The 21,590-nt window shown below is 58.2% G+C and overlaps 1 protein-coding gene across 1 annotated transcript in view; it reads left to right on the top strand.

Annotated features, from left to right (window-relative positions):
- Positions 1–366: 366 nt before the first annotated feature.
- Positions 367–21,590, top strand: part of TSPAN9 (tetraspanin 9) — a gene marked incomplete at both ends in the record, with an annotated part of 75,865 nt that continues 54,641 nt past the window's right edge. Inside the window, one exon of the mRNA XM_079716049.1 lies at positions 367–702. Coding sequence (XP_079572175.1) covers positions 367–702 — 336 coding nt within the window. The remainder of the gene's footprint in view (positions 703–21,590) is intronic.

Raw genomic sequence — 21,590 nt, 5'->3', positions numbered from 1 at the left:
GAGCCGGGCGCCCGGGTGCCTCGTGTGGAGCTGCGGTGCGCCCGGGAGGCGAGCCGACGCTCGGGAACGAGCAAGCAAATCGCTGCCTCCCCAAAGACGCTAAGTTACGCAGGCCAGCCGGTTCCTGGGGAGCGCGCGTGGAGCCGCGCCGCGGCGCGCCGCAGAGCCCTCCCGGGCCGGCCGGCGAGGAGCGGGGCGCCGGCACCCCCAGCGCGGGGTCCGGCCGGCAGTGCTCCCCGGGACTGAGCGGCGGCGTGCGAGGCTCCTCCGACCCGCCCGCAGCCCGCGCCCGACTCGGGCGCCCCCTCCGTGCCACTCCGGGAGCGATGCCCCCCGCCCCCCGCGTCCCCCGGGAGCGACGCGATCATGGAGAAGTCGAGTAGCGAGGATTCTTCGATCCACCGGAGTCCATCTTTGGACAGCAAGGACTCGGACTTTGTCAAGCCGTCCACCTCGGGCCGCCCGTTCGGCCGCGGTTTCACGGCCGGCGCCTTCTACGGCACCGCGGGCTCCCGCGGCCAGAGCCGCGCTGAGGCTGGCGTGAAGACCGACAAGTACAATGCACCCAAAGGCAGCAAGTACGTGGTGTTTTACCTGGACCTGTCCTTTGTTCTCCTCCTAGAATTTAAGAAGTGCAACATGGCCAGAGGCTGCCTCTGCTGCTTGAAGTACACGATGTTCCTCTTCAATCTGATATTCTGGGTAAGTCCCTCCCGGTATCTCTCCTTGGTCTCCTCTCTTCTTTGCTTAAGCACGATACCCTCTTCCCGTTCGGAGCTGCATTGCTCTGCTCTCTGCACAGCGGTAAGTGGGTTTTAAAAAACCGTTCCCCCGGCCCCCGCCCCCGCCCACACTTTCATTCATCTTTCTCTTCCCTTCTCTCTCCTTGGTGGCTGAATGGAGGCTGCAACTTGCCTGTCTTCCAGGAGAGACTTGTTCTACTCCTGGGAGGCTGCTGAAGTTTGCCGTCACCTTCTCCCCCTGTAAGAAACCCGTGCCCCCAACTGGGTAACGTGCAGAAATAGGTGTGGTGTCGGAATTTTTAGCAGCCGTGACCTTGATTTTAATTCAAGCATTAGTGCGGGTGGTTTTCCGAGTTTCTTCTTGTATGCCTCCTGAACATGCACGAACACAGTCTGCGCCAAGTTATGGGCATGAGATGGGGAGAGTGGTAGAGGTCACGCCCTCCTGATCCTTTCAGTGAATCCCAGGAAAAGGAGAAGGAGCCCCTATCCCAGGCCGAGGGCCCCGCTCTCTGGCCTGCATCTCTGCCCCCGAGTTAGGGCTTGTGTGGAGAGGGAGGGTGTGGGAGGGATGCTGCCATCGGGTGGCGGCAGCTGCTTTTGAGGGATTGCAGTGGACTGGGCAGGGAGTGGGCCGGCCATGTGCTCCCGCCATGGGACCCAGAGCCTGGAAGGGACAAAGGGAGTGCCCCATCCTTGGTGAGAGAGGAGGCTCTAGAGAAGGTGCCAGTGGGTGCGGCAGCTTGGAATTGTGCTCAGTCCCCTGTTATTCTCTTGACCCTGTGTGCCCCTGTGCACGAGAAGTACTAGGCGAATTTGAAAACTTCGTAAATGCCTATCTAACTCTTCCTTCCTCCCGACTTCTGCCTCCGCCTTTCTTCTCTGGAGCCCAGACTTCGTCAGCACAGATGTTTGGCTCTGCCCCAGGGCTGTCCTCCTCCCTTTTGGAGGCTGTCCGCTGCCCATGGTCCAGGAGGAGCACGGGGGCAGGAGAGTCACCCAGTGCGGGGGGGCTGCGTGCGGTGTGCTTTGGTGTTCAGTGCTTGTGTGAACTGACCCACTTTAACTGAAAAACTTTCATGAGTGTGTATGGGTGGGTGACTTTTCCCTGGGAAGGGGAGAGCTCAGGCCTGGGCGGGAGGAGGACTGGGCTCTGGCCTTGGTTCTGCATTAGCTCTTCGTGTGACCTTGGGCAAATCACTTTATCCCTAAGGACTGGGTTTCCTTTCTATTCCAGTGGGGGGGGCGGTCGTGATGGTCCCCCTCACAGCCTCGCCTCCTTCGTTATGGGACCTCCTGCCTCCTTACCTTCTCTCTGGGGAGGGATCTCCCTTCCCTTCTCTTCCGAGGAGCCTGGTCTGAGATCTTTTGAGTAGGATTTCCCCAGGTCTGGGTCTGGGTCACTGCTGGTAAGATGTTACCTGTCCTCTGGTGAGCGTTTTGTGGAAACCGGGGCAGATCCACTGGAATGTCAAGAATGATCTTGTGGCTGCCTCTGGGCAAGTCCTCCTGGTCCTCTGGCTCGTTTACCAGCATCCGTGTCAGCCAAGCACTGGTGTGTGTTTCTCTGGGGCCTGGGGATTTCCATGAATGCTGCCCATTCATTGTGCACGGCTTCCCTCTCTGTCCTTGTTCACAGTCTCCGCCTACCTTTCTGCCTTTCTGCCTTGCCCCACTCTTACTAGAAAGACCCTCCTGGGATGCTCGGTGCCCTGGCCAGTACCTCCCGCTCAGACGCTCTCCTCCCCGCCCCCACCCCGCCACCTGCTGGCCAGAGTAGGTATAACTGCGTGTGCCGCCTCTTTTTCTCTCCGGGCGTTTAGGGACCTCTCCTCGCGCTAGCTAGTGCTGTGGTCTGTGCCCTGCACATGGAAGGCACTGGTTGTGTGTTTGTGAGTGAATGAAGGGAGGGTCAGCGCAGTAAACCCACACATGTGGTAGGGATTCCCAGTCCCACCTGACAGGAAAGAGAAGTTAGTTCTCAAACTTGCCGGGGATGAAGGCTGTCCTAGCGCCTTAGCTGTGGGGTGACAAGCGACTCTCTCTTCGTGTGGTTAATGAACCGTTCAGTGGAGTGGCCTTCCTTTTTGGTTATAGTGAGAGAACTTACTCTTCCTAATAAGAAAGTGCCTACCCCCTCTCTCTTACCAGGCAAGGACTTGATTTCTCCTAGTCTCTGACTTTTCTGGCTACTTAATATTTTCAGAATTCCCACAACGTGCTATGAGCTGGGAAAAATTTTGAGTCTCAAAGACCCAGGTCCTTCATGCTTGTAGCGTATGGGATGATGAAATAAGGCCTAGACCTTAGGAGAGATGGAAAATTCAGCAGAAGAGAAACGGATGCTTGTGTGTGTGAGAGTGCTGGCCACTGCGTTTCTTGGCAGGTAGATGAGCAGGTGTAGCCAGGACTTGGGCTTGTGCGTCCCTGTGCCCCCGTCCAGCGAAGGCTTCCTGCGGGAGGTGCTTGGGCCTGAAATAGAAGGAGCAGTGGAGGGAAGAGCCAACTCGGAAGAGAAGGAGCGAAGGCGGGTGGTGGTGTTGGTGAGGCAGGACCTCTGGAGACCCCTGCTGCTTCCCAGGGCACCAGGGAGGCAAGGACAGACGTGAGTGAGAGGGTGGGCGCGAGGGGGTGTGTGGGGCTGGTCAGCGCTGCGCCCTCTGGGACCCAGAGCAGTTGTTAGAAATTATGTAGCCATGACTTTCTAGTCTCATGGCTCAGAGCCCAAAAGGAGGCTTTTCTGAGGCATTAGAGTTGAACCTGAGGCCTGCAATCAATAGATCGAGATCTCCCTATAGATCCTGAAGCCTACCTGGTCGTTCTCCAAACCCACTGCTGTGGCCACACCGCCTGCCTCCCGGGAGCCCGCTGGGAGGAGTCCCGCTGCCAGGAGAGGTGCAGCTGTCTCACACTGCAGCCCCTCGCAGGCCTGAGCGGGCCTGGCTCCTTGCCACTGGGTGGAGCTTCTAGGGTATTGGTGTTGGCAGGGGCCCGGGTGACATCACTGGGGGCAGGATGGAGGCGGAGCTGTGTGCTGGCCTCCCCCCACGTCCTCCTTCCGAGGAAGGAAAGGGCAGGTGCCTTGCAGGCTGCTGGGTGCCTGCCTGTGGGGGGCGGGGGAAGGGATGGCGTCCAGGTCTGCCCCTGGCACCGCCGCCTAGAGCCAGCCAGTGCTAGCCAGGTTGGCGCCCAGGGCAGCGTTTCTGAGGGCCTGACATAGACGGTGGGGTAGAGGTCAGCCTGCCTGAGTGAGCCCCACCTCCTCTGTGCCCATGCACGCCCCACCCGGATCCTCAAAGAGAACGCTGGCTTCCAGGTGGATGCGAAATGAGCTGGCCCAGAAGTTTCCCCATGCGGAGGGGCCTGTCCGCCAGCACTCCAGCCGCCCCAGGTGTCTCTCCTCGTCTCAGCCCCGTCTCTCAGTCCTCCCGGGACCATCTGGTGGAAAACTCCAGGCAGAGATTAAGTGAAGCTAAGCCCCTCCAGGAGGGCACAAAAGGCTCAGAGCTTTCAACTCTGAGTATCGGGGCGAGCGCTGAGTGCTGGGGGCCTTTGTCCCTTTCCCGGGACGGCAAATCGTGGTCCCGTCCCACCTCCTCCCAACCCAAATTGGGCTCCTCTCTGATGGGGGCGGTGGTTGGGAGTAGCGCTGGCGTGGCTAGTGCAATTGCCACTCAGAATAATGGTCACTTTGCATGCTCACCAGCAGAGCTGTCCCATCACTTTAAATCAAGGCTGGCAGAGCAGTGACATTCTGGCCTCGCCGGAAAGCCTATTCCTTGTGGATTGGTCCCTTAAGAAAGGCCAATTAGCCAAGGAGGCAGCGTTCAGGGTGCCTGCCGGGGCAGGAGAAGGGCCGGCGCAGGGCTGCCTGCGCCGGGTGTCGGGCGGGCACCCTGATTAACCTCCCCTACATGGGGGCAGGCCTTCGCGGCCTGGCCCCTCTCGGGCCGCTCACTGTTCCTCTGGGTGCGGGCAGCTTGGTCATGGCTCTCCAGCCACCTTGGAGGCACGCGTTTGGTCCTGGCTTGGTCTCCAGTGGATGCCGTAGCTGCCCTGTGTCCGTGAAGCCCAGGATGGGGTCTGGTACAATCTGGGCTGGGCGGCCTGGGGTGTCCTGAGTCTGTGGGCTGCCTTCCGTCTGGGAACGGAAGTCGTGAGTGGGCTGAGGGGTCAGAACAGAGTCCTAACAGGAGATACAGGCCAAGCTGGGCAGCAAGAGGTATGTATGTAGAGGCTTCCCAAAGACTCCGGCCGGCTCCCCAGAGGGCAGCTACACGTGGGTCCTGATGCTCAGGGTGGGTCAGGCCTGGCTCTGCTCGGGGAGGGGGGCTGATGCCCCGAGACCCGGGAATGTGGCCGTGAGGGAATGCCGGCTCTGTGTTCGCTTCCTTTCCAAAGCATTAAAAATTGAACTTCCTTGTCTTGATATCTATTTTTAAATCATGTCAGAGCCAGCATTGGTGTCAGTCAAGAGGGGGTGGGGAGGAGGAGGGCAGGGAAGAGAGCGTTCCGCTGAAACGGGGGGAGTGCTGTCACCCCGGTGGGGAAGGGCCCGCAGGCCTGCCCCCCACCCCGCTGTCCTGAGGAGCACAGAAAAAGCCACAGGCCTCCTCCCCAGGCCTCCGCAGAGGATGGGGCCTCGCCCTCCCCTGCCTCCGCGTGCCTGGCTGCCCTTGGCTGAACTTGGCGGCGGGCTGTGGGGCTTACTGGGCTGTAGGGTCCCAATCGAGCCGGTTCACTCATGCCACAACTATTTCCTGAATGCCCGCTGCGTGCGCAGGAGCCTGCAGCGCCGAGGACCGGCTGACTGGGCTCGCACAGGGCAGATCAGCTTTCCCGGGCCAGGAAGTCGTGGATGGAGAGGTCACCTGGCCCGTCCTCCCCCAGGCACCAGAACACGGAGCCCCCTCCCCCTCCCCCGCATCCTGGGCCGGGGCAGCGGCAGGCCTGGACTCAGCCTCCGTCCCGGGGGCCTGCCTGGACCTGTCCTTCCCTTCCCCCACGCCGTGTGATGGCTGTCTCGCTCCCTCTAAACTGTTTGCGTCCATCAGAAATAAAGGGGAGGAAAAACAGCCCGTTTCTTTTACGAGCATCTGAGTTTGGAAAAAAGAATTAGTGAGTTGTGTCTTTTCTGTTTCTTCTTATGGAAAGGGCTGAGTGGGCACTCTGTGGCTAGTGTGCCCTGTGTGCATTTATCGAGCACCTGCTGTTAGCCTGGTCCCTGGGAGCAGTCAGGTGCATAAACAGATAATTACACTTCTGGGCAGTAAGTGCTCAGTCGAGCCTCTAAGTAGAGTAATTAATACTGCTTAATAGAGACAAGATACAGAGATGACAGTGACCGCTGGACTTGGAAGGATTGATAGGAGTTTGCTGGATAGGTGAGGATGGGGTTCCGGGCTGGGGAGAAGGGTGATCCAGACTGAGCCCCCTGCACGTGTGCAATGGGCCGAACATAGGGAAACAAAGGGCGGTATCAGCCTGGTGGTGCCAGCCGAGGGCGGCTTCCTGGTGAGTTCGGCCTGTGTTCCGAGGACGAGGTGCTGGGGATGCCGTTAGGTTTGTCACCAGGGCTCTGCGGAACGGGATGCTTTGCTTTTCGGGCGGTGACCCCCGAGACAGGTCTTGCGGTGCCGCTCGGGCTGCAAGCTGTGGCTGTCGCTGGTGCAGCTTACGGAGACCTGCTTCCGTGGTTCCAGTTAGCAGGCTCTGAGGCTGAGGCAAACCCGTCGCGCAGAGTTAAGTCTTCTGAGCCAGCTTTGTCCCTGCTCACGTTTGAAAGCTAATCTGCTAGCAGGAGTCGGGGCGGGGGTGGTGGTGGGGGGCATTGGGGCAGGGACATTAGAAGTGGCGCGTGGAGGGGACGGTGGGCAGCTCGGGGGGGAGAAGGGGCTCTCACCCCACACCCCCCGCTCTTCCTCCCCCAGCCCCAGGACCTCAGGGGGCCTGAAATCTCTTTTAACGTGGTCGGTCCGTGCTTCCATTCGGATGGGTTCCGCTGTCTCCTCCCTCGGGCCCCGCCAGGCCCCCTGAGAGCCTGCAGGAAGGCCCTGGAAGGGAAGGGAACAGGGTTTCAAATCCTCTTCCTCATGTGGGCAGCTCAGTACCACGCAGGAGGCCGGGTTAGGTGGCTGGTGCGGGGGTGACTGCCTTCAGGGAGCGTCCCATCCGTTCCGGGGCTCTCCCCTAGGATGTAGGTTCGAATCACCCAGGCAGCTGTGTACACGGACAGAGGCCGCTGTGCCCCTTGACCTCCGACCTGCTGACTCGGAGCGCGCAGGAATGAGGCCTGTGTTGTGAAGCGTTCCTACCCCGCCTGGTGCCTGGGCTTCCGCACGTGTGACGGTATCACCTGTCCTGCAGGGCTGTTGCCAGGGGCCCAGGTGAGGCGGTGTGTGCATGACACAGGTCCGCTTCTTAGCGGGATGCTGGCACGCCAGACTCAGTGACAGTGGTTGCAGGTGTTGTCACCGCCCTCCTGCAGTGACAGCATGGACCCCCAGGGAGCCCCCCACAGTGAGTCAGGTGCCCAGGGCTGGCGTGACAGGGCTGGGCGGGGCTTTGGAGCCTGGACGGAGCTCCAGATGTCTTGTTGGGCTGGGGAGAGTTCCAGATGTCCTCTGGTCTCAGGGATACGTGGTAGGAATGGGGAGGAGGCTCTGTGGGAACGGAGGATGGGGTGGAAGGCAGTGCGGGAGGGCCGGGGTCTCGGACGCGGGGGCCTGCAGCTGCCCCGCCACACTGCACTCCTCTCAGTCGGGCCACGCCCTCCCCTGCCTCCCTTTGTTCCTGGCGCCATGGATCGGCCGGCTGGGCCTGTGGTCACATGGCAGGGTCCCACGGTCCTCTGCCCTGGGCGCTCCAAGGGCAGGTCACGGTGCACACTCAGGGTTGGGCTCTGCTGGGCAACTTGGCTGTGACCTGAGCTGACAAAAGACAGGCAACTGGGGCCTCCAGGTCACTTTACTAACTAGAAAAATGGTCGCTTAAGACTTTTTTCAAATAGCAGAATATATCCTATCTAAATTCATAGAAAGACGTATATAACGAACATGTGCCCACCATGTAGTTTAAGGAATGAAATGTCATGTACACCTGCGAAGCCTCTGTGCGGTCCTCCCTGGTCTCGCCCCAGCATCCTGCCTAGGGAGAACCATTCTCCTTACATTTTGTGTTAAGTCTATTTCTTTACGGTTTTCCCGCGTGTGTGTGCATCCTTAAACACCACATCGTTTGGCTTGGCTTGTTTTTAAACTTTTGGTAGTTGGAAGCGTTCTGAATTTTTAAAATTCAGCGTTACGTTTATTGATTCATCCGTGTTGATATATGTGATGATAGTGCGTTTATTTTTGCTGCTTCACGGGATTCCGTGATGTGTGTGTGCAGCAGTGTATTCTTCTGGTGATGACATTTGGGTTATTTCCTTCTTTGCAAACATGCTTCTGGAGACGTTCTGGAATAAGCCTCTTGGTGCACATATGCCAGAGCGTCTCTGGGGCCTCGCTTCTGAAAGTGTCTCTGGAGGAGCAGCTCTTCCCTTCCAGTCTTTGGACAGGGCTCTGCTGTGCATGACTGGTACCCGGCTCCAGCCAGAGGTGACCCCACTGCATCCCCGAGCTTGTTGATCGTGCACTTGAATGTTCTGGCCATGTCAAATGGCTGTAAAGTTCCTCAGCGTTGAGCCAGTCCATGGACCACACGTGGAGAGCTGCTTTAGGAAACATAGCAAAGATGGGCACTGATGAGTTTTAGAATCCTTGCGTTTCCACTTTATTGGAGAATGACAGATTATTTTCCAAGCTGGAAACATCAACTGACATCTCCCCCAGTGGAATGCAATTGAAAATGGGAAGTCTGGGGCATTCTCCGATACGGTGGGTATAAAATGCTGTGTTATGTTTTAAATGTGCATTTCTCTGATGATTAGTCAACATCTTTTCATAGGTTTATCAGCCATTCTTTTCTCTTCTGTGAATGCCTCTTGATGTTTTCGTCCATTTTCTTATAGAGTTGTTTGCTTTTTCTTCCTAAGTTTTAGGAGTTTTATTCGTGTTCTGGATACTCATCCGTTGTCTGCTAAGTGTACCACAAACACAGTTGACAGCTTCCAGTTTGTAGCTTGTCTTTTCACTTTCTTCAGAGATCTTTTGATAAACAAATTCTTTAAATTAATGCAGTCAAACTTAGTCTCTTTTCTTTGTGAGATGGTACTTTTTATGTATTATTTAACCTAACATCTCGGGGACATCTTTATGTCCCTGGTAATAAGACAGTGCTTTTGTCACAACATAATAGACGCTCATATTCATGAGGGTCTGAATGAGTGAATGCATGATCAAAGGCGAGCCCCTGTATTTATTTCTGAAGGCTTTACTTTTCATATTTAAGTGCTTCGTAGCTCTGGAATGTATATCTGCGTGCGATGTGAGCAGGGCTCCGACTCCCCCCTCCCCTTGTAACATCAGCTGCTTGAGCCCCCCCAGCCGGCCAGGCCCCTTCTCCCCCACTGGTGGGTACCTTGCACCTTTCCCTGTGCTACACCGTCTGAATTACGGCCACTTTATAACAAGTCTCCGTAAGTGGTAGGGCAAGTCCGTTCATCTTATGCTTTTCAAGAATGCTTGGGCTGTTCTCGGCCCTTTGTTCTTTTGTGTAAGTTTTGGAATCAGTTTGTCTAGTTTCACCAAAAATCGATCCATCAAGCCCACCCCCCAGCCCTGGTGGTATTTTGATTGTCCTTTCATTGAATCTCTTGATCACCTCGGGGAGAATCGCCATCTTTGTGTTTGCATTCATGAATAGAAATTGTATTCTCAACGTGCATTTCTGTTCACGGACGTGGTTTACTCCACGTATTAGGCCTCTAATGTTCTCCGTGAGGGTCTTACACGTTTTCTGCCGAGTGCAGACTTTTGATCCTCCATCCTTTGCTTTGCCAGGGGTGGCTCTGGTGTGAGGGATGACGGGGCGGCGGCTATGAAAGGACGGAAAGTAGGGTTAGAGGCTCCTCTGGGACAAGAGGAGCTGAGGGAACCCCAAAACCAAACACCACTCGCTCCCTGGTGCCTGTCCAGGGGCTCCACGTGGCCCGTGCTTGAGTCAGGCGGGGGTGTGCGTGTCTCCCTCCAGCTGCTGTCCTCCCCCCGGGCAGGAAAGGCCCTTTCAGAAGTCTCAGAACGCAGGACCCTGTGGTCCAGAGTAGAAGCAGAAGGGGTGGGGTCAGGGGGCAGCCAGTGTGTGTCTGTCTCTGTGTGAAGATGCTGTGATAGCACAGAGGGCGGGGCAAGTTCCTGAGGGTTTTTACAATGGCCCCACTGCATGGCATGAGGTTCCCCGAGCAGCTGTCGAACCCACGCCCCCAGCAGTGGAAACGTGGAGTCTTAACCACCAGACCGCCAGGGAGGTCCCCCTGAGGGTTTTAAAATGTCCTCGTGTTCCACTGGTCTGGTTCTGCGCTTGCATCTTCCCCAGGGTACCCAGATTGTACGTTCTCAGAGCTTCCCCCCATACGCACACATTCACAGTTATGTATGCATATATGTGTGCACATGTGTATATAGACCTAATGCGGTATTTATGTATAAACGTGTGTGTATGCCGTGTGAGTATATAAACAGTCAAAACACATTTGTAGCGTAAGTATGTGCGTATATATTTATACATCTATGAACATGTATATTTAGAGAGATTCCCTCCAAGTGTGTGTGACCTTGGGTATAAGCTGGCATCTTCATCTAAGCATCTCACGTTCTAGATGGATTCTGTACAAGCTGAGGCTCCCAGATTGCAAGCACCGCACACCAGGCAGGGCTAACTCAGGAGCACAGAATGTATCTCCCCATTTATCTCTCTGTCTGTGAGCAGTTCCCAGCAGTGGCAGTTGGCATCTGGGGGCAAATCACTTGAGCAGACGTCTCTTATTTTTGCCGGCCCAGCTTTCTTTTCCCTTCTCTGGGTACCCGCACCCCTGTTTTTCTCTCTATGGGTCTTTCAGTATCTATGAAGGATACCAGGTGAGCTCACAGGCTAGGAGGGAAGGCTGAGCAGCAGACCACACATGGGCCAGGGACCAGGGTGCTCCGGGGGTCCGGTACCAGGAGCTGATGGTGAGCTTCAGCCCGTGGACTCTGTCAGGATGCGTCAGCTCCTGCTGCTTTGGCCCTTGGGTCTCACTCTTCAAGATCCAGGAGAGTCAAGATCTGGGAGGGAGTCTGGCTGGTCACGAGCCCACCCTTGGGCGGGGATGAGCAGAGCACGCTGCTTGACGGGACAGGGCCATCTGCCCTGGGGAGGAGGAGAATATCCTGAAGAAAAACGGGTGCTGATACCAAAAGAAGGGGAGGGCAAAATGGTAGATGAAGTGTTCGCCCCCCCAATGCCAGATGCTGCTGCTGCTGCTGGGATTTGCTCATCCCCTGAGATGTAGCTGCCCCACTTCCTGGAGAGAGAGGGCAGGAGCAGGTGGGGAAGCGAGACCCAGGGCGGTGGAGCAGCTGCTGCCCCGTCCAGCGGCCCTGGTTCTGTTCACATGGCCACGCCAACTGCCTCTGCTGGTGAGATGGGCAGCCTGGGTGCTCCTCTGTGTGCCCAGCGCCTGGCTGTGCCATCCAGGTGTGTGTGAGTCCCTCAGGGGTAGGTGTTCTGGGTTCCCCAGAGGCAGGCCACTCTTCGGGGCATCTCCCAGCAAAGCACACTCCTGGATCCTAGCCAGTCAGCCCCTTTCCACACCCCTCCCCGGTGACCACCACTGGGCAGAGGCCCGGCCAGCCGATGCTCTGGGGTGTGCCTGCCGGGCCGTGCTGTTCTTTTAGCCCTGCCCTGGGTTGTCCTGACCTTCCTCAGTGCTGAGTTCCAGGAGTCCCCAAAATGTGTCCTCAGGGATGAGCCCTGGTTCGCTAACCCCCAGGCTGGCCTGGACGAGGGGGAGGCACGTGAGAAGGGGGGCCCGAGCCAGCAGGGTGCAGACCTGGAGCAGGACCCTGGGAAGGAGGGGAGCGTGGAGGAGGAGGAGGCCCTCCACAGGGTGCCAGCCTGTGGGCACCCCTCGTGGGGGAGGGCACCCTGCGTGGAGTGCCTGCCGTGTCTGGGGACGGAGCTGGGTGCTCTCCTGACCCTGGCGGGCGGTGTCAGCGTGTCCGCGTCCAGCCCCTGCCGTCTGTCTTCTGAGCACAGCAGGCTTGATGGAGGAAGCAGGTCTCAGGAAGTAGCTGAGGGCCAGAAAGGACAGGGCTCCAGGACCCGGAGGATGGGAGGTGTACCGCTAGGGAGAAGGCAGGGCAGGAGGACAGTCACGAGAAGGTTCTGGATGAGAGGGGCGGGGGGAGCATGGAGGATGAGGGGGCAGGAAAAAGAAGGTGGTTTGGGGCTTCCCTGGTGGCGCCGTGGTTGAGAGTCCGCCTGCCGATGCAGGGGACGCGGGTTCAGGCCCCGGTCCAGGAAGATCCCACATGCCGCGGAGCGGCTGGGCCCGTGAGCCATGGCCGCTGAGCCTGTGCGTCCAGAGCCTGTGCTCCGCAACGGGAGAGGCCACAACAGTGAGAGGCCCACGTACTGCAAAAAAAAAAAAAAAAAAAAGAAGGTGGTATGGAAGACGGAGAAGAGGCTAATGCATAGGGCTTGAAGCAGAGTGTGGTGGGCAAGGACTTGCTCCCTGGCACAGTCCATGGTAGCCAGTGGACAGTAGAGACTGCAGGTGGCAGGTTTGGAGAACAGGTGAATGTGGCCTGGCCCATAGACCCCAACGCCCCTTTGCAAGGGGCTCTAAGGAGAGGGCGGCTGCTGGCAGGACCTTCCCGAGCCTTTTGTGCTGGAGCAGCGGCCCCAGGGTTCTCTCTGCGGGCGGTCATGTGTGTTCCCAGGCCCAACCGTGCTCCCCGCCTGTGGGCAAGAGCGAGTGACAGCTTGTCAGACTGATGAGCCTGGGCCCTGGGCAAGAGACCTTTGATGTCTGAGTCATTTAGGACACGAGTCCTGACTGGGCCCTGAGGCCTGAGGACCCTCAGGGGGGCTGGGGGAAGGAACGTGGATGCAGTCAGGAGAGCTGAGTGCACAAGGTGCTTGATTCGTTACCATTTATGGCAGCCAAAGAGAGCGGTGCAGGCCCGCCCCCTCCCCTCCGCCTCGAGCCCCCCTCTGCCTGCCCCTTTCTCAGCCTGCCTGATGGGAGGAGGGGCGTCTGTGTGGAAAGCGCACGTTGAGCTGAAAGCTGTGGGAGGATTGACAGGATTCTCAGCATTGCTGATTTGTTTCCTCTCCTTCCTCGTGGATGGAGGCTCCTCACATCTTATTGCGGTTGGGTGGGCAAGGCGGGGCAGACGCCCCTCCAGCAGCCTGCGAGATCCTGGTGGGCCCAGCCACCAAGCGTACATTTCCTCCCCGTTCTACAATAGAAGTGCCGAGTCCCGCTTTTCATGTAATACATGCACCAGTTAACTCTTCAGTTGCACCTGGGATCCAGGTGGGAGAGTGGGAAAGAGCAGCGCATGGTCACAGAGCCCTGGCTTCTAGCCCCAGCAGTTGCTAACTGGCTGTGTGACCCTGGACAAGTTACTTCCCCTCTCTGGGCCTAAGTTTCCACATCTGCACAACGGTAGACTTGGACCAGCTCACCTCGAAGACCCCTTCAGGCTCTGGCATCCTGTGATTTTTATTCAGTTCTTTTGCTCCCTTTGTGTTTTCAGAGAGCTGGTGGTTCTTGAGATGCTTTATCTTCCTCTTCCTCTTGGGTGGAGCAAGGGACCAGGGATGGAGTTCTTTACGTCTCACAAGTGGGGAGACCGAGGCCAGAGTGAGGGAGGACCCGTCAGGCAGGACTGGGTGTGTCCTGCGTGTGCTGGAACTTGCTCCCTGAGCCTCATCAAACTGCCCCAGGTTCTGCCCTGCCTCGGGGCTCCCGGCCCAGGGGCTCTGGATTCCATGGCCCACCCGAGGGCAGGAAGAGATGGGAGTCTGGCTAGGCAGTCAGCCACAGCAGCCCCCGCTTCCCTGCCTGGGAGGGTTGTCACCACCAAGCAGGTAACCAGGGGCGGGCTGCTTTATTCAGCGCCCCCAGTGCCGCGTTTGACACCCAGCGCGCTGTGCGGCTCCCTTCCTGTTGTTAGAAAGAGGCCTTAATGACGACTGATCCAACCGCACCCCCCAGCACTAGGAAGGGCTTTCTTTTCCCTCCTGCTTCCCCAGCCCCTGCTCCTCCAGGCCTCCGCCTCCAGCCTCTGTCTCTCCCTCTGCCCGCTTCCATCCGGGCGGCCGGCACCTGCCCGTCCAGCTGTACTTGGCAGCCGCTGCCTTTGAGAAAACAAACAAACAAACAAACAAACATCCCCCCCTCCCAACTCACGGCTCCAGGCTGTGATGGTGTCCCTTCCTTGTGAATACAGGGACCGTCCCGCTCCCCCACCGGAAAGGACACACGCAGGTTCACTTCCCGCCGTCCACCACCGCTGGCTGCGTCTCCCCTTCCTCTCAGCCCCTCCTCTGTCCTTCCGACTTTGTCGTGAGGGCCGCGGGCTCGCGTGGAAAGAGGCTGGACGGGAGCGCGGGTTCCCCTCGCAGCCCTGCCTTGGCTTTCCTGTGGGGCTTCTGCTTCTCATCTGCAAGATGGGGATAAACCTTAACTCTTGGCTGGCCAGCCGGGGAGAGTTGTCCGGAGGACACACCGAGGTGTTTGGGAAGGTCTCTGAAGTCTGTAAAGGGCGATGCTGATGTAAACTGGGATGGCTGTTGTGTTCTTTCTGTAACTTCCCGTGGTGCTGTGTCCGTGTTTCCATTTCAGGGTGGGCCCGAAGGCCCGCAGTGGGTGTTCCCTGAGGCATTTCACCCTCCAGGCAGCCTCGCTGTGTGGTCCTGGTTCCCGCACGCCGCCTGCCCAGGTGCCCACGGAGGCTGACACCTCAGCAGAGACCGCTTGAGGCTGCCCACGAAGTGGGGTGTCGGGTGGGACCCCTCTCCGACATCCCTGAGGCTCTGCGCTGGGTCAGAGGGGAGAAGGTGGGTTGGACCGGGAGCAGCTGCAAGCGCCAGAGAGAGCTGCTCTGTCACGCTGGTTCAGGCTCCTGGCTGCTGTCAGGGGTCCTAAGAGCACGGTGGGATACCCTGTGTGTCCCAGGATCACAGAGCATGGACCCTGTGACCCAGGGCTGCTGTTCGGGCCCCGCCCGGCTCTGTGCTGGAGGAGCCTCCTGGGCAGGCCCTTTTCTGGCGGCCCTGAGTCTGCGCTGGGACTGGCGGGAGTTTGGGTGCATTTGCTTCTTGGCTTTAACTGCCCCTTGGGGATGAGCAACCCGGGCTTCCGTCCTCTCCTGGACAGAGCCACTGGCTTGTGCTTCAACCGTGGAGGTAGGTTTCGGGGGCAGGATGCTCGCCTGCATCGCTGTGGACCCACACGAGGGGACCAGGACCCTTTTCCTCTCACCCCGGGCACTCACACCAGGGCAGGTGGGTCTGAGGGCGGGGCGGGGCGGGGCGGGGGGCAGCTTCTCCAAGCTCGTCCTCCCCGTTTTGTGGTGTCTTGGAGCCACCCGAAGCACGTCTTCCCCTTAGAGCGTCAAAGGCCTTATTTTGCTTTTAGGCAGGCTGAGTCGTAGGGGAGGTGTTATGTCAGGGGTCCAGGCCACACCGGGAATAAATGAAGCCCGCCTGGCTGCGCTGGAGCCACTGGCACCATACCCGAGTAGGCATGGAACCCGAGTGTATTAGGTGGGTCAGGAGGTGACCTGGCTTCCAGGGTGGGTGGGCCCCTGAGGGGTCAGCTGCTGCCCCTTGCCTGCTTCCACTGAAGTCCACTGTGGGCTGGTCTCTCCAGGGAGCTGCGGGCGTCCTGGGGGAATGTGGACCCCCTTTGCCAAGGCCCTGACCTCCAGCCTTTAGACAGACACCCATGGCCCCTTGCTTCAGGGGGCTCTGAGGATCCTTCTGGATCCTTGTGAAATTCCAGGCCAGGCGGCTACCCCAAGGGCCCACTGTCCTAGGGGGTGGCTAGGCTGCCAGAATGCGCCTCTGAGCCAGGGTTGGAGGAGGGAAGGGGCAAAGGGCATCCTCTCGCCGCTTAACTTGCTGGAGGTAGTTTTCTGTGTCTTTCTCTGTCTGGTGTTCCCAGACTTCTATTCGTGCCTCTCTCCCTCTGGGTTCTTGTCACCTGGCTATTAGGGGGTATTGGGAGGTGAGCCTCCACGCTCCCCTGGTGCCACCCCTGAGCTGGAATTCCGGGACCGAGGTGAAGGCAGACCTGGAGCCCTTCTGGGAAGTCATGTTGGGTCCCCTGATGGAGATGCCCACTGCCCAGCTTGGGGACGACTTAGGTCTTGCATTCTTGGTGCTGGAGAAGGCACTGACCCCACCACACCCAGCGCCCATTTCTCTGGTGTCTCCCGCATCACCGAGGCAGCGGCAAGGGGCCCCATTTGGGTGGGTGGCCTGGTCTTTGGGGGGGGTGAAGGGTGACCGCCGCTCCAGACCTCACGCGCCTGTGCAGACACTTTTCTCTCCCTTTCCCTTGCCCCAGGGGATTGGGGGTGGGGAGAAGAGAGTCAGAACCCACAGAGGGGGACTTGCTCTGGCCTCAGCTGTCTCCTGCCCGCATCCCTGTGCCCACCCTTCTCGCCTGCCGCCGACACCCACTCAGCCCCCTCACCTCCTTCCAGGCCTCCCTAGCTGCCCAGGTGGAGGTGAAAGGTACCGTGGTGGGAAGGGCACCGGCTTCAGAGACACACAGGTGGGCTTGATTCCTGGCACCACCGCCTCCTGTTTATACGAACCTGACCTCCTCATCTGTCACATGGCTAGGGAGGCTAGGGAGTAACCGAAACGCTGTCTGAAGAGTGTTCCGCCCGTCGTCCCGCACACGACGGGCGTGTTGGGTCCAGGCGGGGTGTGTGTGGGCAGCTGGCCGACGTGGGGAGCGTATGTTCAGGACTGGGTTGGGGGGCCCGGTCGCTGTTCTCGGCCACCTTCCCCAGCTGGGCCCCTTCCTCTAGGCTTTGCTTTGGCGCTCGCTCTCTCCAGCTGGAGAGCTGGAGCTCCAGCTCCTTCAGGGCGGGAGGACGAGGCCAGATGAGGAGTGAGTCCAGCCGCCTGGGGCTCTGAGAGGCGGAGGAAATCGAAGGTGGGGTTCTGGGCTTTTAGGATGCTCTCCAGGGACTCAGTGTTTAAACTGGAGTTGAAACCTCTCTGAGCTCTTGAGAGGGGGGCCGGGAGGAGGCCCTGGGGCCTCTGCATCAGCTGGAGCAGCGGGGACCTGGGTGGGCAGGGGAGGGTCTGGGATGGGCAGCGGCTTGCCCACCTGGCCTTGACGGCGGGGCTGAAGCCTGTCTCTGGGGAGACTGGGCGCCCCACCGAGGGTCTCAGCAGAGACCGAGCGATAGAGGAGAGCAGGGCCTGGGAAGGGAGGAGGAGAAGGAGAGGAAAGGGAAGGGCAGGACGGAGCAGGCCCGGGCCAGCCTGGGTGGGGCGGGGGGCGAGGCCAGCCGGTGGGCGGGGCCGGGCGGAGCTGGGCGGGGCCTGCGGGCCGAGCCCGCAGGTAGGATCGCCGGGGGCCGCGCCTGCTGCCCCGTCCTCTCCGCGGTGGTGAGCACGTCTTCGTCACCAGCTGCCTGTGCTCAGCGGCGCTCGCTCTCCGCTGCCAGTAACAAACGCGGGTGGCTGGATCTGGGTCCTTAGAAAAACAACCTGGCCTTTCTTGTCTTTCTTTACCTCGGGCAGCCCGTGCACTGGAGTGGAGGTGGGACCCCAAGGACGGGCCGGAGGCACCGGCGCCACGGTGGACGTGTTGGCTGTCAGGGCCACTCAGCCAGCCTGGCAGCCGCTGTGCTGACTGTCCGAGTTGTGTGGTTGTGGAGCGAAGGCCCCAAACGGAGAGGGAAGTGCTGGAGATGAGGGGTTTCCCCTCCCACTGGCGGCCGTGGTGGTGGCCGCGAGCGTGGGCTCAGGGTCAGACGTTGTGAGCCAGCGAGGCGGCGGCTCGGCCCCTCCAGGCTGACGCTGTTCCTCTGTGCACGACGGCAGTGCCGCTCGGCCGACCCGGGGGCTGTCGGCTGGGTCTGCAGGGGGTGTCTTGGCACCGCGCGAGGAACGGAGCTGCTGCGTGGTTGGTTGTCGCTATTTTGTTGTCTGTGATGATGAGCCGCTCTGTTTGCCCAGCCTCAGGCCCTGAGCTGGGCTGAGCGCCTGACCAGGACTGAGCTCCCGGAGGAGGGCGGCGGGAGAGACGTCCTGACTTCTGCCGGGCCGGGAGCAAAGGAAAAGCTGGGCCAGCAGCCTCTTAAACGGAGACCCCTCTTAAGGCTATAGAGGCTGGTTTGTACATCTCGCTCTGGGATCTAGGATTGCGGCCCAGAAGGGGGAGGTGGCAGGGACGAATTCGAGGTACCCACAGCAGCTGTCACTTCTGGGAGCTCCCACCACGCTGGACCCCGGTCTGAGCACCCATCTGTGTTGAACCTTGTCTGGCTGATTCCAGAGCCTTCCATGCTCCTGACCACTGTGTTGCCCTTTACTGTCCCAGGCTGGTGACGGACCAGGGCATGTGACTTAGCGTGAAGCTCTCAGGGCTGGGCCTCTTCCCGGCTCCCCTCCAGGGGTCTGGGTGGGTGGGTGGCCCCTGGCCGGCAGGCGGCAAGCCCCACCGCCCCACACCCTCCTGGTGGGCGCTCAGGGGCTGGGCCTGGCGGCCTGTGCACGGCACAAAGCAGCTCAGCAGATGTGGGCAGAGGTGCCTCTTTGGAGCAGGCAGAGGTGGTCAGGCTGAACCTGGCCGTTTGCTGGGAATGGGGAGTGTCGGGGGGCAGTCTGTGGAGGAATCTGATGCTGGTGTTTTCCTGGGACTGACATAGCCCCGCTGTCCTGGCCTGTGGGGTCACTGCCTCCCTGTGATGTGGGACCACTCCCTGCCCCCTGGGGACGAGCACGCCAGGCTGCTGGCGGAGGGGCCCAGGTGGGAAGGGTTTTGTCCTTCAGAGGACAGGCCCTGCTCATCGTAGATCTTGGATAAGGAACATGCTGGCCTTTGCCCGTGGCTCCCGACTCTGGAGCCATCCTTCACCTGTTGCTTTTTTCCAAAGATGCAGAGAGATATTTCAAGCTGCCTTTTATGGCTCTGGGACAGGAGAGCCCTGGGACTGGTCAGCGGGCTGACCTTTTGCAAGTTTGCTGGCTGTTGGTGAGAGGAGGGAAGACAACACGGGTCATGGGGCTGCTTCACTGCGAGCACAGGTGGGGCTTCCCAGGGCTCCCTGGTGGCAGGCCTCGGGGTGGGGGGAAGGCCTCTCCTCAGGACCACTCGCTAGGTCTCTCACCCCAACCATTACTCCTCCTTCCCTCGTTCGTTCGTTCATTCACGCATTCATTCAGACACCTACTTATGCAGGGATGAGACACAGACCTTGTCTCGTCATGACCAGACTGCCTTGACACCCGGAGACATTGTTTTGTATTAAAGGGAAATATTAAAGAAGGCTGAGCAACTGATCGAAGCTTTCCCTTTTTTTTTTTTTAGTTTTTAAAAAAATATTTATTTATTTGGTTGCGCCAGGCCTTAGTTACAGCAGGCGGGCTCCTCAGTTGTGGCATGCATGTGGGATCTAGTTCCCTGACCAGGGATCGAACCCGGACCCCCTGCATTGGGAGCACGGAGTCTTAACCACTGCGCCACCAGGGAAGTCCCTTTTTTTTTTAGTTTTGATAAAATTTAATTTAATAACATTATCACTAGGCCATTCAATGCACTTATTATTACATTTCCTTTAAAATTTTTATTGGAGTATAGTTGCTTTACAATGTTGTGTTAGTTTCTGTTGTACAGCAAATGAATCAGCTATATGTATATGTATATCCCCTCTTTTTTGGATTTCCTTCCCATTTAGGTCACCAGAGAACATTGAGTAGAATTCCCTGTGCTGTACAGTAGGTTCTCATTAGTTATCTATTTTATATATAGTATCAATAGTATATATATGTCGATCCCAATCTCCCAGTTCATCCCACTCCCCCACTTTCCCCCTTGGTGTCCATATATTTGTTCTCTACGTCTGTGTCTCTATTTCTGCTTTGCAAATAGGTTCATCTGTACCATTTTTCTACATTCCACATATAAGCGATATTATACGATATTTGTTTTTCTCTTTCTGACTTACTTCACTCTGTATGACAGTCTCCAGGTCCATCCATGTCTCTACAAGTAACCCAATTTCGTTCCTTTTTATGGTTGAGTAATAGTCCACTGTATATATGTACCACATCTTCTCTATCCATTCATTCCTCTGTCGATGGACATTCAGACATTGTTTAGAGCAGTTTTAGGTTCGCAGCAAAGCTGAGTAGAAGGTTAAAGAGAGTTCTCATGTACCTTCTGCCCCCAACCCTGTGAAGTCTCCCCCACTATCAGTGTACCAGAGCAGTACACTTATTACAGTCAATGAACTTATTTTGACACACCTTTATCACCCGAAGTCCATCATTTACATTGGAGTTCACCCTTGTTGTTGTACATTCTGTAGGTCTGACAGCTGTACCATGAAAGGTAGCCACCATTACAGTATGACACAGAACAGCTTCACTGCCCTAAAACTCCCCTGTGTTCTTCCTGCACACGCGAAGCTTTCCTTCGGACGTGCTGAAATGCGTTGTTTAAGGACATCACACACCGAACCAGAGTGTGTTGGAAAGAAAGCAGCAGCGTCTCCGGTCCTCTGTTTCCTTAGAGCTGCCCAGGGCCCTTTGCCATTTCTCCTGACTGTTCTTCCAATAAACGGCTATCGAACTTCTAGGCTGCCCCAGACACAGCTCTGGGCTGTGCCCCGCTGGGACGCAGGGGGCGGGGCATGGCCCTGGGAAGAGGAGGTGCGAACGGGATCCCCACTTCCTGCACACAGGGTGCTGGCTCCGGCCCAGGAGAAGCTTGCTTGGCCTTGGGCGGAACTGGTACTTCCAGAGTCAGGAACGGCCGCAGCTGGCGGGCTCGGGGGCCCTGCTGCGTCGGCCTGTGACGGCGGCAGAGGGAAGGGAGCCAGGTCCAGCACACGCCTACCGGCCTGGGCCTTCCCCTTGCCAGGTTAACAGGCCCTCCCAGCACCGTGGAGCCACGTCTGGATGAGTCACAGGGGTCTTGGCTCTTGGCAGCCTTTCCCGAGCCTGATGCCGCCCAGAGGTGATCCTCATCAGCTTGTGTGTGGGGCCTTGTTTGATTTATGGCTCACTTTGTGAGCTGGCTCTGTCACCCATGTTCCTGCCAAGAGCGTGCCAGGGCCCTTTCTCCGGTGGGCCCTCAGGAAATAGTAATTGGCAATCGAGCACCAGAGACTCTGGTTCACTGGTGCTGGCCTCCAGGTCCTTGTTCTCCCATGATTTATAGCTCTCTTCTTTTTTTTTTTTTTAATGTATTTATTTTTATTTATTTATTTTTGGCTGCGTTGGGTCCTCGTTGCTGTACACGGGCTTTCTCTAGTTGCGGTGAGCCGCGGCTACTCTTCATTGCGGTGCGTGGGCTTCTCATTGCGGTGGCTTCTCTTGTTGCGGAGCACGGGCTCTAGGTGCGCGGGCTTCAGTAGTTGTGGCTCGTGGGCTCAGTAGCTGTGGCTCGCAGGCTCTAGAGCACAGGCTCAGTAGTTGTGGCGCACAGGCTTAGTTGCTCCGTGGCATGTGGGATCTTCCCGGACCAGGGCTCGAACCCGTGTCCCCTGCATCGGCAGGCAGATTCTTAACCACTGCACCACCAGGGAAGCCCTATAGCTCTCTTCTTAAATCATCCCCCAGGCCTCATTCGGGACCTCTCCTCCTCACTGTGGGTTTTGTCCTACACTGTGGGTTTCATCACAGCTCTGGCCATCCAGATTCAGAGAACTGCCGCTGGAAATG

Source organism: Hyperoodon ampullatus, assembly GCF_949752795.1.
Source record: "Hyperoodon ampullatus genome assembly, chromosome: 11".
Taxonomy (NCBI): Eukaryota; Metazoa; Chordata; class Mammalia; order Artiodactyla; family Ziphiidae; genus Hyperoodon; species Hyperoodon ampullatus.
The sequence above is the reverse complement of the archived record's forward strand: the minus strand, read 5'-3'. Positions and strand labels throughout refer to the sequence as shown.